This window comes from Ammospiza nelsoni, chromosome 2, assembly GCF_027579445.1.
Source record: "Ammospiza nelsoni isolate bAmmNel1 chromosome 2, bAmmNel1.pri, whole genome shotgun sequence".
Lineage (NCBI taxonomy): Eukaryota > Metazoa > Chordata > Aves > Passeriformes > Passerellidae > Ammospiza > Ammospiza nelsoni.
This window is the reverse complement of record NC_080634.1, coordinates 103972213-103988680: the sequence shown is the minus strand read 5'-3', so window position 1 is coordinate 103988680 and position 16468 is coordinate 103972213. Positions and strand designations below refer to the sequence as shown.

Below are 16468 nucleotides of genomic sequence, written 5' to 3'. Positions count from 1 at the left end.
GGCTGCTGTTGCATTCTGGATTGGAAGGATGCTTTTTTTGTACTTTCAATGCTTCTATTAATGAAACTAAGCTGCTTTACTTAGCTTATCTTTAGCTATTAAAATTTTAAAAGGGACTAGGTTGGAACTTTTCCCTACCCAAAAAGCATTTTATGTGCTTTGGATTTACTGAGGTTGAATGAGGTAATACAGTTACCAAAAAGTTCCTGACCTGATGTTGCTTTCAGAGTGTAAGATGCAAGAGAATTAGGTCCAGATTTCCTGACTTCTCCCCCTTGGGAATTGACAGGGTGATACTGGCAGGAATGGGAATATCGACTTGCAGTCAGTGAAAGGAGACAGGAATGTCAGTGCAAGAGTCTTCAATCTTTCTGCCTTCCAAAAACTCAATTTCAGAATCTCTCAGTTTCCTTTTCTTGGCAAAGAATTTATTTTTAACTATGTGCAAGAATATTTAGATTTGGTAGTATCAAAATATGTTTACTCTTGTGTTCTTACTCATTTCTCTTTTTAAGAAACCCAGTTCATCTTCAGGAAGAGTGTTCTATGGTGGTTGGGGCAGGCTACAAAACACAGGCAGAGACCCCCCTTAGGCAATGCTCAGAAAGCTAAAGCTTTATTCTGTGATCTATCACGAGTTGCATTAACATGCTGTGGATTTAGCCTTCATCAAGGTCACGAGTTAGCACGGAATCACCGAATCCAAGAATGGATCATGCTGGAAGAGACCACCATGAACCACCTGCTCAGACAGGGTCATCCCATAACACAGGGCACGGGACTACATCCACGTGGTTCTTGAATATCTCCAGTGAGGGAGGCTCCACACCCTCTCTGGGCAGTCTGTGCCAGGGCTCAGTCACTGCACAGGAAATAACTTCTTGCTCATGTTCAGGTGGAACTTCCTGTGCATCAGTTTCTGCCCATTGCCTCTTGTCCTGCTGCTCAGCACCATGAAGAGCCTGGCTCCATCTCAGAAACAGTTGTGATTGTTTCAGAGCTCCAAATCCCAACCAATATGGGGAAAAGTAACCAGAGGCAAGAGGAAGTGTAAATGCAAATGTAAACACCTTTCAATCAAGATCCTCTAAGCTGTGCCTGTAAACTTTTAGAAGGATAAGAGATTGACCTGGAATAATTTAATACATCTGCATCATGCAAAGAGCAAGATTAAATGCAGAACTATCCTTTTGAACCAGATGCTTTCTCCCTGTTTTCCTCTCCTGCAATGGACACCCCGCAGCCAGCTCTCTCGTGCCTGTTCCATCACCAGGGTGGCTCTGGTATGTTCCTTGTGGTTATCAGTGCTCTCAGCTGAGGACTGCTGGCAGATGCATACCAAAGCCTCTCTCCCTACACAGCTGTAGGCATGACCTTGGCAATGTTCAGGGATTAGATTGGTGGGGGAGATGCCAAGAGGAGGGGATGAATTGTAAGGTGCTGGCAGTGTGTGGCAGTGACACAGTAATACTGTAAGTGTGGGTTTTCATCTCCTCTATCCCATTATTAGCAGGTACAGATCATCCAGGAAGGGCTAAATAAAGGCTTGCACTGTGACCCTATCAAGCAGCCCCTTTATGACTAATGACAGCAAGCTGAGCTTCCAAGATAACCCATGAGAAATTCTGCCTTTTCAAGAGGTTGCCTTTTTCTCAAGTCTGTGAACAACATGAAAGGCCTCTAAAAATTCATTGAAGTCAATGTGGCCATCTTTGTTGTAGTCTATGCTGAGGACTAACTTGTCAATGGAATCATCCTGTATATCAATGCCCAGGTGAGAAGTGAACAGTCTCCATGTCTGGCTGAATTCCTCAAGAGAAATCAAACCTAAAGGAGACAGACAAGAGGTTGCTTTTGGCAGTGTTGTTTTCCCTTCCTGCATAAACACACACATGCACTCTCCTTCACTGTAAGAAAGTTACCTGCCTGCCATGCTGGGGTTACTGCTTTCATTATTGAAGCACATTTTTACTTTAGGTAATGATTGAATGCTTCTGACAGTGGAATTGAGGAAGCAGTAAAGAGTAAGGCTTGAGTGGAAGGGAGAAAAAGTCCCCAAAAGAGTGAAGCCAATACTGGAGCTGGGGTATGTGAGAATCTTTTCTTGTTAAGCTCTGTGCACTGTCCCTTATATGATTCCAGCCTGACTGCTTAAAGTAGGTTCCACTAAACTGGAGAAATTATATCACCTCTGGTTCCTCTATATTTAGAAGCCTTAAGGAGGAAACACACTGGGGAAAAGACAACTGGTATAGGCTCCCTAGAGCTGACGCAGTGAAGGTACCTGCACTTACCTGAGTGATCTTTGTCAATGATGTTAAAGATGATCTCCAGATCCTTTCTGTATCTGCACAGTGTTTCTGCCAAAGCTGGCTGAGCCTGGTTTTGAAATCACATACAAGAAGCTATTCAGACCTTGGTTTGAGTTAATTTAACCAACAGAATATCTACTATCCAATTTCCATTTTCCCAGTTTAACTTGTCAAATGTAAAAAACCAAATCTTTATGCTTGAGTTCTCTGGAATGACACTTCTGTGTCTTACCCTGAGGAATAATCAGATAAACCCCATCACTTTCAGATGGCAGGGCAAGGGGGAAAGGAGCCCTTCACACCTCCTACCTGCAGTAATTATTTGTGGAAATAATCCTGGATGATCTGGGGAAGATGGTGTAGACCATACACTCATACAAAGCACTCACCATACAGATGTGAATGGATCCTGCTGTTCAGGAAAATTATGGTGATACCTCTGTTCTAAAGCACTGTGCAGCATTTGGTAACAACTGGGCTCTGCAGAAGTGACCTCAGACACCATAATATACAGCTAAAAGTCCATCTATTAATGTGACTTCCTCCCACAGGGACCTGAACTGTCTCTGGAGCCTGTTTGAAATGCTCATTTCAAAGAGTGAGGGTTGAGTGCTCTGGGTAGGATTTGTCACATCTCCTCAGCTCCGTTATCTAAACGCCCTCGAGAGCCAAGAGAAAGTAAGAAGCAGTTCTAGCATGTGATTCATCCAACCTATTTTAAGCATCTACCTTAGCAGGGAATGATGATTCGTACCCTAGCAGTGCTCATTTTCCTCCAGTGACTATAAAAGGAAGCTCAGCAACTAGTTCAGCTGTGGATGTCTACTTGTTGGGCCAAACAACTGTCTTGTGCTTCAATTTGCACCAAAAGTTGTTCCTCCAAGAATTGCAAGGAGGTGTTTTCCTCTTTACCTCTTTTATAGGTTGACCCATTTTCAAATCATAAAAACAAGACATGAAGTCAACTTCTCCATCTGGGTTCATCTGTGCTAGCTGAGAGCGCAGCATCCTCCAGGGCAGTTCCAGCTGTAGGACAGACTCCATCGCTGCAGCCCAGTCATTGACAGAAATCCTGCCTGCAGAAGGGGTCAGGTCATGGTTACAAGTACAGGACACAGCCCACATCAGGCACCAGCACAAAGGGTTCCAAAACACAAGGATTTTCTCTGAACCCTGGGGTAAAAACCCTTGTAACAAAGGAGCAGTGGGGTTGGACTAGGCATTTCCACAGGTCCCTCCAGCCACAAAGTTGTGACGCTGTTATGACGTTCAGCATGTTTTAACACCTTTTGAGAAAGTCAGATTATGCCATGAAGAGTACTTCAGGTTTCAGCTGAGCTGCAATTAGAGTGACATGTGGCTGAAAACTCAACCACATTGAAATATGTGTAACAGCTGTTCAGTGGCCAAAGAAACAACATCATGTTATTGAGTGCCCTTGTAAGGACACTGTCAAGTGAGGAGTCATCACAAGGAAAACTTGCATTTGTGGCAGAAATCAACTTCTTGCTTCTGCATAAAAGGTTCATCTATTAACTCAGCACTGACTTTTGTTCAGCTGAGGGGTGAGTGTGTGTCTGCTAGAGGCATAGGCTGTGTGTCTGCTGGAGGCATGGGCAGGCACTTTTCCTCAAATACCTCCCAGACGCAGAAGGAGACCCATTCCACATCCCCACACCTAAGACCACAATTCCCTGTCTGACACATTCTGATGACACTCCTGCATGAAGGTGGTGGTGACCTTTGGGCTTCTGGATCTGGATTTGCCTGCCCAAAGTCTCTACCCAACAGCAAACATAATTTCTTTATTTGCCCATGTCTTTCAGTTTTCTTTTTCCTCCTTCAAGCTTCATCCCCTCAAGCTGTTTGCGCTAAGCCTTTCCCAATGACTATTCTCCTCTGTGGTCATGAAAAACAAGGTCAACCAGCTTCTGCTGCCCTCAGCCTGACACTGAGGCAGGCAGGACTCCTGTCCATGGGGCTTGTCCCCTCTGCGTCCCACACACATGGAAGCTGTTTTCCCCATGGTGGCAACTGGACAGAGAGGGAGTAGTACCTGTGCCATTGACGTCATATTGAGCAAAAGCACTGATGAGTTCAGACCTGTGTGCATAAATCTTCTCTCGTAAGGACTTTAAGGCAGATGATTCAATTGTACCTACCCTAGGAAGGAAAAAGTCAGCAGATTATTAAAGGATTAAAATCCTCTCACATGTTCTGCTTTTCAACACTCATTACAAAATTCTTATATCCTTTACCATGCAGTATGTTCAGGGTGTAGTATGTTTAAGTAGAATGACTCAAAACACACTACATTCATCAGGGGGAACCCCCAAACCAAACAAAACCAACAATGCTCCATAAGAATAAACTGAGTTTATGAGATAATTAAGTTTATGCAGGTAATTCTAAGCTGCTTTCCTTTAGTAATCTGAGCACACTACTAGGCATGGCAAAGCTGTCATGATAAACTTTTGAGACTCAAGTCATAACAGGATTTGTCCAGATTAACACTGCAGCCTTAAAGCAGACAGGTGCAGGCCATTTATGAGTCCCTGACAATTGTCTGTTCTAACTGCTTACCTCACCTAATTACCTTTGGGTGTTTCTCAGGAAACCAAGTTAAGCAGCCAGAATATATTTTGTCTACTGTATTAATTTTTAAATTGTAAAACAGAAAACCAGTGAGAATCAAAGAAAATGGATGCCTATTCAGTTATTGAGTGAAGCTCTAGATTTGGGCAGGTGCACTCTCTGTGAGGTGAGTCCATGCTCACTGCATGCAACACAGAGCTTTACCTCTCGCGGAGATTCTGCCTGCGCGTGAGCTTGCTGACCTGGTACTGCACAAAGCGCGGGGTCAGCTCGGGATTCAGCTTGATGTAAGCGCCCCGGTTACTGCCCTCCTCGTAATAGTTAGAGGCAGAGAATATGGTGATAACCTGACACAGGAAACAAAGAAACTGGATTGGCCAGAACAGCTCTTCTTGACACTTATTTCTGAAACTGATCTGAGAAAAAATTCCAGCTCACAAAATTACGTGTCTACATATAAAACTCCCTCATTCACCAAATTGCTCTTCCCTTTTGAGTCAGAGCTCTGGGCCTTTATTTTGACCTGTCAGACTTCAGAGAGCAGTGAGATATAACATGCTGTTTAAGAGAAACCTCTCTCTAAGAGAGACTTGATTTTCAGGATTCTTGTTGGCCTCCCAATGCAGCATGTTAAAAAGCAGGGCCAGAAGAGAAATCAGTAAGTTAAAGGCTTCTAGAGCCTTAGAGCATGTCTTGAATTGTATTTACACACAACTCTTGTTGGGGATTTTGTTGGTGTCCATTTGTTTTCATGTAAGTAATAAATTGGTCTTCACTCCCTAAAGATGTAAAGAATTTTGTTACTCAGAACTCAGTAATTTGTTGTAACATCTCTCTAGGACAAAGTTCCCCCAAACCCAGTTTAACAAAGTAACTCTCTTTTTTTAAAATAAATTTTGGAGAAAAATCTACTGTGGATGTTCCTGTGAAATTCACAGGAGAATTCTGCTTTACATGGAAGCAACTTACCTTCCCATCATGACTGATCTCATAACCTTCTGGCTTAAATTCATGGGACCTGATGAGCATCTTCAGATTATATCTCTCAAACAGCTTGGCAGTGACATCAGGACCAAAGTAACAGCCTCCTCCTCGACACTTGTTTGGTGTGCAGCCATTTTGGCTCCTTGGATCACTCCACAGAATGTCAAGGATCTATAAATAGCAAACTCAAGCAAGTGAGAACAGGTAATAGGGGAAGACTAACAGGGTATGGCTGTCTAAAGTCATGGCCACAGCAAAAGCCCCACAGTACAGGGAGAAAACACAAAGGTCTTGAAGTTTTTCCTTCCTTTCAGGAGCATGTTCTTTTGGGCTGGGACTTTTGTTCCACTTTTTAAGAAACATTATCTAGACTTTGGATTAACTTTTTTGTTTCAGGAGAAATATAATTTCAGCAATGTACCTCCTTTCACAGCTTAGGTTTTCAGACTTGGGCAGGTGCACCAGAAACATTACCTGGGCAAATTCAAAGAGAAGAAAAACTGCCTTCTTCACATGTCAGTAGAGAAGCAATTTCTATTTCCCAGCACAGACTGGACAACCACATTGTTTAGTGGTTTTACCTAAGCTTGGGAGTACCTGCTCTAAACATGACAAGAGTTGCCTTTGCCTTTATTGTCTTCAGTTAGCTCACGTGTCAAACTGACATTTTACATATTAGCATTTTAGCAGGGTTCAGACATGAAGATGAATTATCATGGTTTAATTCTAGTCAGTAGCAAACATTATTCAAAATGTGCTTGTTTAAACTTTTCTGGGCAAGGTTTGCACTAAAATATTCCCCTTCATGTTTGTGAGCATGGCTTAGTGGATGCTTGATTAGCTGTCAGATTTCGGGGGAAAGGGGAGCCTTGCTTGTGTTCGTTATGTTAGTTTGTAGGTCAGATAGGTATCTTGGGAAATCAGATTTTCAGAAAAATTAAGCTTTCCAAATTGTCACAATTTATTAAATTACAGTATAACAAAAGCTCTATATATGCTCTGATATTCAAGATGAAATGAACAGCCAGAGGACAAACACTTCCCACTTCTGAGTAATCTGCCGGTATGTCTCAGGAGCTGGGTGGCTTTTTTTGGGCTATATCAGCATTCAGCTGCCAAAAGTACAGCCAAAAAAAGGTGCTTTATCTCACCAACAATTGCAGTCTGACCCGTTTAAACCAACAACCATTTATGTACCAACAGATCCAACCACATGAGGGCAGGCAAACCTATTTCCTACTGAGCAGTTTCCTCCTCCTAACGGCTATGAAGAGAAAATACTGGGTGAATTTTACTTGTAAGTCATAAACACCCAAGCTGTTATTACCAGATCTACAAAAAGCATCCAAAAAAGCCCAATAGGTATCTAAGTTAATCCTTAGAATGACTGTTTTCCTGTTGAGAGGCAGTTCACTCAGACTGAACCCACTGCTGGAACAGAACTCCGAGTTTGTGCGGGAGGGGTTTGGTATCAGAGAGTCTTGGGTTTCACCTACTTGTTTCCATTCCTTCAGGGCGGGGTCTGGAGGCAAATTTGAACCTGAAGGCTCCGTGAAGCCCGTTGAAGAGATGTGTTGTGTCTTCCCTGCAACATGCTGGTTGGCAGTGTGTTTACCTGGTTTGGTCATGGGAGTTTTCTTCTTCACATGGTCCTGTCTGTTTCCCACTGACTTTGGTGGCCGCATCAAAGATTTCAACTTAAAAAAAAAAAGTTACCATCACAACAACAAAAATTGATACAGAGATGTTGGCTAAAATGCACATCAGCTCACGTTTCCTGTACTCAGGAGAACTCCTTGAGTGTTCTAATGTTAACTCCCATAATGTCCTGATTTCACAGGTTTGGGAGAAGCTGCAGGTATTTGGCACTTGCAGAAATTTTGCTTTATACCTATCAGTAACCAGGCTCTTCAGAACTGCTTTCATATTCTTATCCAGACACACACACTCATTCCGAACACAGTAAATCTTGAGGTCTCACTATACAGTAAGTAGGGCCTGAGCTCAGGAAAGACACATCAGTGCCCAAGTTCCCTGGAAACAAAATATACATTCATATTGAATGGAAGGTGAAACTCCATTCACTTCTGCTCTGACACAGTACCATGCTGTTAGATTAACTTGGCTAAATTAAATGGAGTATCAGGAAGACAGTAGTGAAACTGATGGAATATTACACCACATGATACTGTTAAATCAAACCCCTCAAACATGCAAGGGCATTTGCTTTTCTGGAGTGGTGCACTGTGGTTCCACAAATGATCAGTAACATGGTTTCTCTCCAGGGAATGTCTTCTCCTTTGATATTCTCTCATAGTAGCTTATTTCTAGAACAAAGCCAAAATAAAACCCAAAAACAAACCAACCAACCAACCCAAAAAACCCAAAGCAAAACACAAAATCCCAAACCAAAAAAACCCCCACCCACCAATAAAACATATACAATCAGCAGACCCCTGGATTTTACTCTTTAACAAAGAAAAGGACTAATTCAAAACAAATGCCCAACACAGGGTTATTAACCAGTGCACTGACCAGTATTTGAAACCTGCCAACTGCACCAATTAAAATACATCACTTGGCCTTGAGTGACACTGCCCTGGGTTGTGACCCACACATGTCTCATTAGCAACACTCTCCTATGGCAGCTACTTTGACCTGTTAATTCTGCATTTCACAGATACTGCATTTCACAGAAACATGCAGAGCTGAGCCCTGGTGAAAGCATGGGCAGAACTCAGCTCATGGTTAGGATGCCTCTATCTGTAGTTAGGCACCCAGTTTTAGTGCACAGTGGTGCAGCCAATGAAGCTTAGATATTCATGCCCTTTGTCATATCTTTAAAAAAGATACACATCTGTCTGTCCTGCAAAGTATTTATTTCTGCTTTAGAAAATCTGAGGATGACAAAAATAGCTCTGGATTCCACAGACATTGATGCTAGGGTACACTAAGTTGCTCAAACATTGGTCTCCTATGCTATCTGAGATGCTCCACTGTGAATTAGTGTGAGGGGGCAGACACAAATCTGGCCTAAAAGGGGACTGGTGGAGGGGACCTACAGAGAAGACTTTCTTCAGAGGCAGGCTAAGGCCAAAGCCAATGAGGCACTTCCTTGAACAGCACTGGAGATGTGTGCCTAAGTAATGATCTCCACCAGATCTCTGCAGACATCTTGATTTAGTTGTTCAAATTGAGACCAAATCCCCCACCATTTTCCACTGATTTGAAAGGTCTGTGTTTGCTCATCATTTCAGAAAAAAAAAAATGAACATTTTTGTCTTCTAAATCCCTGAAAAGCAGTGGATTCTATTTTATCAAGGCCAGTTCTTGAATTTTGATCCTTCTGGAAAGGCTGTCCCACATGTACAACATTCAGCTGCTGCCAAGGGAGCGCCTCACAGGTGGAGAACTTGCCCCACACAACAGATGGCAGAAGCACAGCCCCAGGAAAAAAGGCAGTGCTGGAAATACGTGGCTAAATTGATTTTTAAAGTGTTTGAAGGAAATGCCCAAGAATCAAGTAGTTTTCATACTTTCTGGCTAGTGTGTCATCACTGCAGGAGGAGGCATCTAAAGTGGCTTTAGCTGTTTTAAGGTCAAAAGACCCATGTTGTGTGGAGAGCCTGAAAACTGGCTCTCAACACCTACTGCAACCTGCCTTCCTAAGCCCTGATTTTGAAGAAAAATTAGACTATTATTTCTCTTACATGCCTTATACTGCTGCCATTTCCTTTCCTAATGCAAATGACCTGATCCTAGCATTCATACTAGAAAATTTTTAAAAGAAAACAAAATTACCCTCACATGAATATGATCTCTTACCTTATTTCTCTCAAGTGCATTCAGGAAATCCAAATCTGTGGTGTCTGAAATCCCCCCATGTAGGATAAGAACTTTGCTATCAATTATAGTGGCAAGGGGAAGCCAGCTAAAAACATCTCGCAGAAGACCCAAAATCTGTTTCCAATGGTCCTGTAAAATATACTCTTACATTAGATTCTATTTCTGGCAGATTCTGTTGCTTCTAAGTTCCAGATTTTGCTGAAGTGCCTGCTACAGTTTATGTGATCAGTTTTGTTCAGGTGATATCCTGAACTGCAACCCTGACACACATGTTCTGACATTCAGTTTAGGGCCATTTGATTGTGTCTGTAGTGTTTCATTTTTTTCTTACATGTTCACTTATTTTTTTGTGCTCTTGATTGTTCTTATGGATGTTACTTATTTCATCCCATAGATCTCTGGGCATAAGAGACTAGCACTTAAAATTGTTTTGTCATTTATTCCACTGATAGGCCAAAATAATTTCACCTATATCACTAAAATAATACTCTGCTACACCTAAATAAACTGGTTTGACTTTTTCTTGTTTACACAGGTTTCATTTTACATGTGCAAGACTGCAAAAAAAACAGGGAAAGGAGGAAGAATCTTACCTTGTACTTCTTTGAAACTTCTTTTGTGAATCCATATCTGAAAACAGGACAGCATCATGAACTGGGATTTTAGTATGCCCCTTCTGCATGGTTTCCTGTGCTATGGTGTTTTACTGGAGTTTTCTAGCCCCCTTCCTCATCTGCCATTCCATCTCACCTCAGCTGAAATTTGCTTTCCTCCACTCTGTCGTGAGACTGAGTTAAACTTGTTTCTTGTGCATAGCAGAGGTTGGGAACAGAATCCAGCCTAGTAATTATTAAGAGGCCTTTTTGCCAGCTCTACCTTTTAGATACCAGAGAGAAATTCCAAAGGAACTGATGATGGGCAAAAATTCCCACAAAACCTTCATGGAGCTTTTGTCTTAAATATCATATAATCACAGAATCATATCATAGAATGGTTTGGGTTGGAAGGGACCTTAAAGATCATCTCATTCCAACCCTCTGCCATGGGCGAGGGACGCTTTCCACTTGACCAGATTGCTCAGAGCTTCATCCAACTTCACGTCTTTTCCTCTGCAAGGGACACAGATTTTGATATCTAATTCTTTTAACACCAAGATATCCTTCATCAAGGGGCATTTTCACAATACTCAGCTTTCAAATTTACCAATGTGCAGCACTGCTAATCAAAATGCACAGCAAAGACACATCTGCGCACTCCATACCATCACAGACTTAGTTAATATTTTTTGCTGTTTTGGGGAGGAATTTTCCTCCTTGTAGATTAAGTGACTGATCTTGGTTTATGTTGTTTTTGGAGTGTTTTCAATTATGTGCTGAAAAAGTAACTATCATTGGAAACTGATTCTCTTTTTTGGATCATTAGTAGGACTTGCCTTTGGGCTCTAACCCAGGTGCTAACACAGAGGCCTGTGTTAAAACAGCAATACACCCTGTGTGCCACATCAAATAATCCAAGGGCTGCAGCAGGTTACCCACCAGTCAGTCACCCAAGGCTTTCTGGGGCAGTTTAGAATTGTAGGGAGTAGGACTGAGGAGTTCTCACATTTCTGAGATGCTTTTTGTTTCCATGTCACACTTTGACTACAGCTGGAGCCACTGGCTGTGCTCACTCCCTTGGCTGCACGGCACAGCTGAGTGCAAATGTCTGTGTTAGAAAACAGGGTGTCAGCTTTCCTGCACTGACACCTCCAACTGATGAAGCTCCTCTGAGTAGAGGGTAGGATATTTACCTGCTCCTTGGGTTAGAGAAGTGAAATCTTAGTTTAAAGTTAAGTAAAATATCAGATTTCGCTAAATATGTGCTTTAACAAAAACATCGTCCTTCCATCTGTCCTTCCCCAATTTTGATACTCTGGAAGCTGCACTAAGCCCTCTGACTTCAATGGATTATGATTAGATCAAAGGCAAAACATTATTTCCATTCAAATGTCTGTGTGTAGTGAGAATGTTCCTTCCCCACACTCTGAAAAGGCGAAGATCCACCTGACTTCTTATAAAACATATTCCATTTTAGGGTGCCACAGTGGCTAAAGTAGCAATCAAAAGCTCAAATATTTCTAGTGATAGCCAGATATTTCCTGCCCCGCCCCCAAAATCTACCTCAGGTTCATGATGTAGTCTTCATGGTTTCCTCTATTCAAGTGCAAATCATTGGGATAGATAAGAAGAAATGCAAATAGGATTATAAGTATTTCCATAGAATTTTTCCCTCTGTCAACAAAATCACCATTAAAGACATAGGGGTTTTGTTCTGAAGGCAGACCATTCTGCAGAAAAAAAAAAAAAAAAAAAAGGGCATTTAGAGGGGCTGCAATGTTACTGTAATAGAGGAAATAGTATTCAAATGAGATCCCATTGCTAGAGATTCTGAAAAAAATCCTGCATAATACAGAGATCTAAAAAGCAGCATTTCTTTATTTCCACTGTTTAGAATAAAAACCTTCATATCAGACAACCTGAGCCATTAGAGAAGAGAGGACTTCTCTGGCTGTTCTTACAATGCCATCTCTAATCCTTTCCTTTACCTATTAAATTAAATTGAAAGGGAATGAAAGAAACATCAGTCTTGTAGTAAAATATACATTTTTGTTATTGTAACTCTTGTCAGGAAACTACGCACTTGCAAACCAAAGGGAGTCATTCAGTTTGAATGGAAGATAAGAAATACATGAAAAATTATCTTCTCATGTAGGTTTGAATGGATTTCGTATATTTACATTGTTTGTAGTGTATGCTTCCAAAACTCCTGAGAAGGACTATAGGCCAGAGGATATAAAATTTTAAGACAGAACTTAAGACTTGAAAAGTTTGATTTCAGTTGCTTTAATCCTGAAAGCACTGCTTGCATGAGAGCCAAGATACACTTGAAAGCTCACAAACCTGAGAGGTTGTATATACAGGTATTTCTTACCTTATTTTTTTCCTGAAGATACAGAGAAATGATTTATTATAAATGGTGACTTAGTAAAGACAAGTATTTTGAACTGATGGTTTGTTTTATTAGATTAATTACCAACACATGGGTGCCATCAGCTTACAGAAAATATAGCACCACCTATATGTAACATCATAATTTCCAGTCATGAGTATCAGAAATAGTATTTCAGCTATGACTAGCCAGAAAAGGGAAACCTCTGTTTTCTCAATTGATATGCACAAGAAATACCAACAGAACATCTATAAAATTACATTATAACCGTGGAAGCCACTCTTAAAAGTTCTGGTAGCACTGCAAGACATCCCATTTCTTGAATATATCTACAGTATCAGTGTTTCTTGTGTTCCTGTGGCATTACTGGTATTTTGCCTTAGTGGATTTATTGCAGGATGCGTAATGTGGCCAGGGACTCAATGTAATGTGTAATTTCAATCCTTATGAGAACATCTTTTTTTATCCCAATCAGTGTTCTGTACTTTCATGATAGGTTGCAGTAGTGAACCCTGGTCTCTCCATCCTGGCTGCTGTAAATTCAGCTTCCTTGGATTTTGCTATAGCCTGTCCTGAGCCCTTTCCAAGTTAACTTAGAAGGGGCCTGTGCTTGCTCTGTGCTCACAAGCCTGGCAATGTATGAGGCTCTTCTAATGTGGTGGTTGAAGTGATTTTAAAAAGGAGAGGATGGATTTCAGGAGTGGAACAGACAGCAGAAACTCAGCAGCAGTTTCTGGAAAGATAGATAAATAATAAATAAATAAAAGCTTTGCCTTAAAACCAATAGGCATGTGAATCCACCAGCAGATTGTGAGTACACCCACAACCACTCTAACTGCAGTCCTCGTGGAAAGATTCATCTACTGGAGCACTCTCCAGACTCTATCACCCTTCTTTTGGAAAAGATTACACACAATTTGAGTTTTAAACAGGTTTGGTTTGGACTTCCAACTTCAATGTGACATTTTAATTTTGTTCCACACTCATGCACTTTCCTTTTCTGTGGTTTCAACCAACAATGAGAGCAAAACTAAATTAAAGGCTGTTGCAGCCTCTGACATGTTAGAGAGGCAAACAAGGCCCTCTAATGATTAGCAACTTGCTGCTGGGCGTCATTACTGTTTCTCCTGGGTTAGTGATTAATTAACTTCCGTTTGTTGTTGGCATTTTCTACCCCTTCAGGCCATTTCTATCTATAGCACCCCTTTAACAATCTAACTTAGCAATATGTAATTTAAAATTCAAGTTTCAAGGAATACCAGGAAACACTGTAATTTAATGAAGATTAATGAAAGGTCTGAATGAACCTTACAAACTGTTATTGAGAGAAAAAAGAGTGTCTTAGCTTCAGCCAAACCAGGTGTAAGGATTATACACCATCTGCAGCATTGTATCAATATGCTGCAGATTGCCAGCTCTGTGTTTGCTGGGGGTGGTCTGTGGAAGTGACAAGCCTGGTCTGCATGCAGGCCTCCAGAATCCATTGCAGCTCTGCACAGCCCTGTGCAGACCAAGATCACTCCCATGGCATTGTTTAGGATTGCACCCTCTTGTTTAAGGTAGTTGCTACCAACTTGGAGGATGAAATCCCTTCCAACTGAAACAGAGTTTAGGAAAGAGAAAAATGGATCCCAGAAGCCAACTGGGTTCACTGCTCATCTGAGTAAACTGCTCAGAGGGGACAGTGATTTAATTTGCTTCTAGATAATCAGCTCTATCTTATGCTCTCTATATTCTCCACTACTTTGAAATGGCAAAACATTTGCCCATTTTATTTGGTTTGGTGGAAGGGACTTCCCTAGGAATTTAACAGAGAACAACTGGTGTTATCTTTAGTCTGAAGTCAGTGGGAGTTTTGGCTCTGAATTTACTGAAGTCAGGATGAGAGCTGCTTTTTTTTTTTCCTCTTTATAGCATCCATTAGAGGGGGGAAAGAATCAGCATCTGTTTACTCCAAAAAAAATAAAATGCAGGCTGAATGCAGTTGTAAATATAATTATATCTGAGCATTTATCTCCAAAATAGTTATATTTCCCATTCCAGGTTCTGAGTATGAAACCTATATGTATCATACTTGTTCCAGTTTTAAAAAGAAAGCTTAACAACCAAAAGACTGCAAGCCAAGGACCAGCTAAAGATGGTTGATTAGTAAAAAAGCAGGACTCTGTAGAAAGGTCTGATTATATTTTAACTATACTTCAACAGACTTCAGGTGTGCACTTGGGCAAAACAGCCACATTTACATGGAACAAGTCTCAGATGAAGAGTAACAAAGCTGGAATCAGGGGGAGAATGACATCATTGAAACACCTGGTTTAGCTCACTGCAGTCTCCGTTCAGTGCAGATGAACGTGTAAGGATCTGCCACAAACCCTTCCCCCTGCCCCGGAAAGCTCAAATCAAAGAGAGTACCTGCTCAGTCAAAGGTGCTGATTCATCCTGAAGATAAATGGGAAGCTAAATACACAACATTTCCTGCATCTTCAGTTAAACGTACAATCCTGGAAAAGCTAGCCTGGAGCTTAATTTGTTTTACACATCAGTAAAACAGAGCTAGGCATTTTTAGCATGATAAAAAAGGATATGTAAAGGGTGCAGAAAGCACTTCTATTTCGTGCAGACCGTGTGATTGCTTCCAAGGCTTAAAAAGCTTTTAAACACCACTCTTTCTTGTTTCCTGATAAAAAAACAAAACACTCCCCTTCCAAAAAAACACCTCAACAACAATAAAAGACCCGAATAACCCAAAAAACCAAACCAAAACAAAAAAATACCCAACCAAACAACAAAAACCCCCAAACCAACCCAAAAGCAAACCAAAACCCCTGCAGGTATCAGTGGAAAGCCTAAATGAAAGCTTTTGCATTTTTTCTTGAATGTTAGAAGTATCCATGGTGTAGTGTTACATCAGGACCTCAGCTCCTGATTTTAGCAGACTTCAGTCAATATGGAATTCAAAACAGTGGCAGAACTTTGGAGACTTTGCACGGTGTCCTCTTATGTTTTCGCTCATGCTGCAGTTCAGCATTCAGGAAAATAATAATCTGTCTCCTTCACAGTGAGCAGGAGGATATGGAGAAGGGAAAGCTCTGACAAACACACTAAATTGTTCCAGGATTTGTGTATGTGGTGTATGGACACCACATGAGCAGTTCTAATGGTGATAAATCTGTCACATATAAATATCTGTTCTTAATAACAAGTCATGAAGTGAAAATGCTACATCTCAGAGTGCCTACTTACCTTATAGAATATCAGCAAAAGATCATCCAGGTTTCCATGCAAATCTCCTACAGGAAATAAAAAATTTCTTTTTAAAATTTTTTCACAGAGGAGGAAGAAACTGGAATTATAAAACTGGAATTAGTTGGATCTAATACGTTTTTATACTGCACAACAGAAACATGTTTCAGGGACAGGTTTTGATTACTACCAGCAGGATGTGATGGAGAGTGCCAAGAACTGTCCATGCCTGTGTGCCTCAATGCTAAGGCCACAGGAATGACAGACTGGGCCCTTTTTGAGAGGTTTGTTTGGAACAGGCAGGAGGATTTCACCCCAACACAAAGCATCACTGCAGCACAGATCCCCTGTGCATCTGACTGCATTTCATGCTCACAGAGCCAACCTTCTCATGTCTGTGACTCACCACCACAGAGCTGCAGAACAGTTTCAAAACCTAGCTTGTGATAATATGCTTGTACCACCGATAATTAGTAAAATAGAAGTGACATTTTAATGTG

General features: G+C 41.2%; 1 protein-coding gene across 1 annotated transcript in view; it reads right to left on the bottom strand.

The window, feature by feature from the left end:
* Positions 1-589: 589 nt before the first annotated feature.
* The window catches only part of PPEF1 (protein phosphatase with EF-hand domain 1), a 34563-nt gene continuing 18684 nt past the window's right edge, over positions 590-16468 (bottom strand). The window contains exons 7-17 of the mRNA XM_059465852.1: positions 15969-16015; positions 11897-12063; positions 10331-10367; positions 9717-9866; positions 7388-7588; positions 5877-6062; positions 5112-5254; positions 4369-4475; positions 3225-3388; positions 2295-2379; positions 590-1827 (exon numbers count right to left, since the gene is read on the bottom strand). Of these exons, the coding sequence (XP_059321835.1) occupies positions 1634-1827; positions 2295-2379; positions 3225-3388; positions 4369-4475; positions 5112-5254; positions 5877-6062; positions 7388-7588; positions 9717-9866; positions 10331-10367; positions 11897-12063; positions 15969-16015 (1481 nt within the window). The 3' untranslated portion in view covers positions 590-1633. The remainder of the gene's footprint in view (positions 1828-2294; positions 2380-3224; positions 3389-4368; positions 4476-5111; positions 5255-5876; positions 6063-7387; positions 7589-9716; positions 9867-10330; positions 10368-11896; positions 12064-15968; positions 16016-16468) is intronic.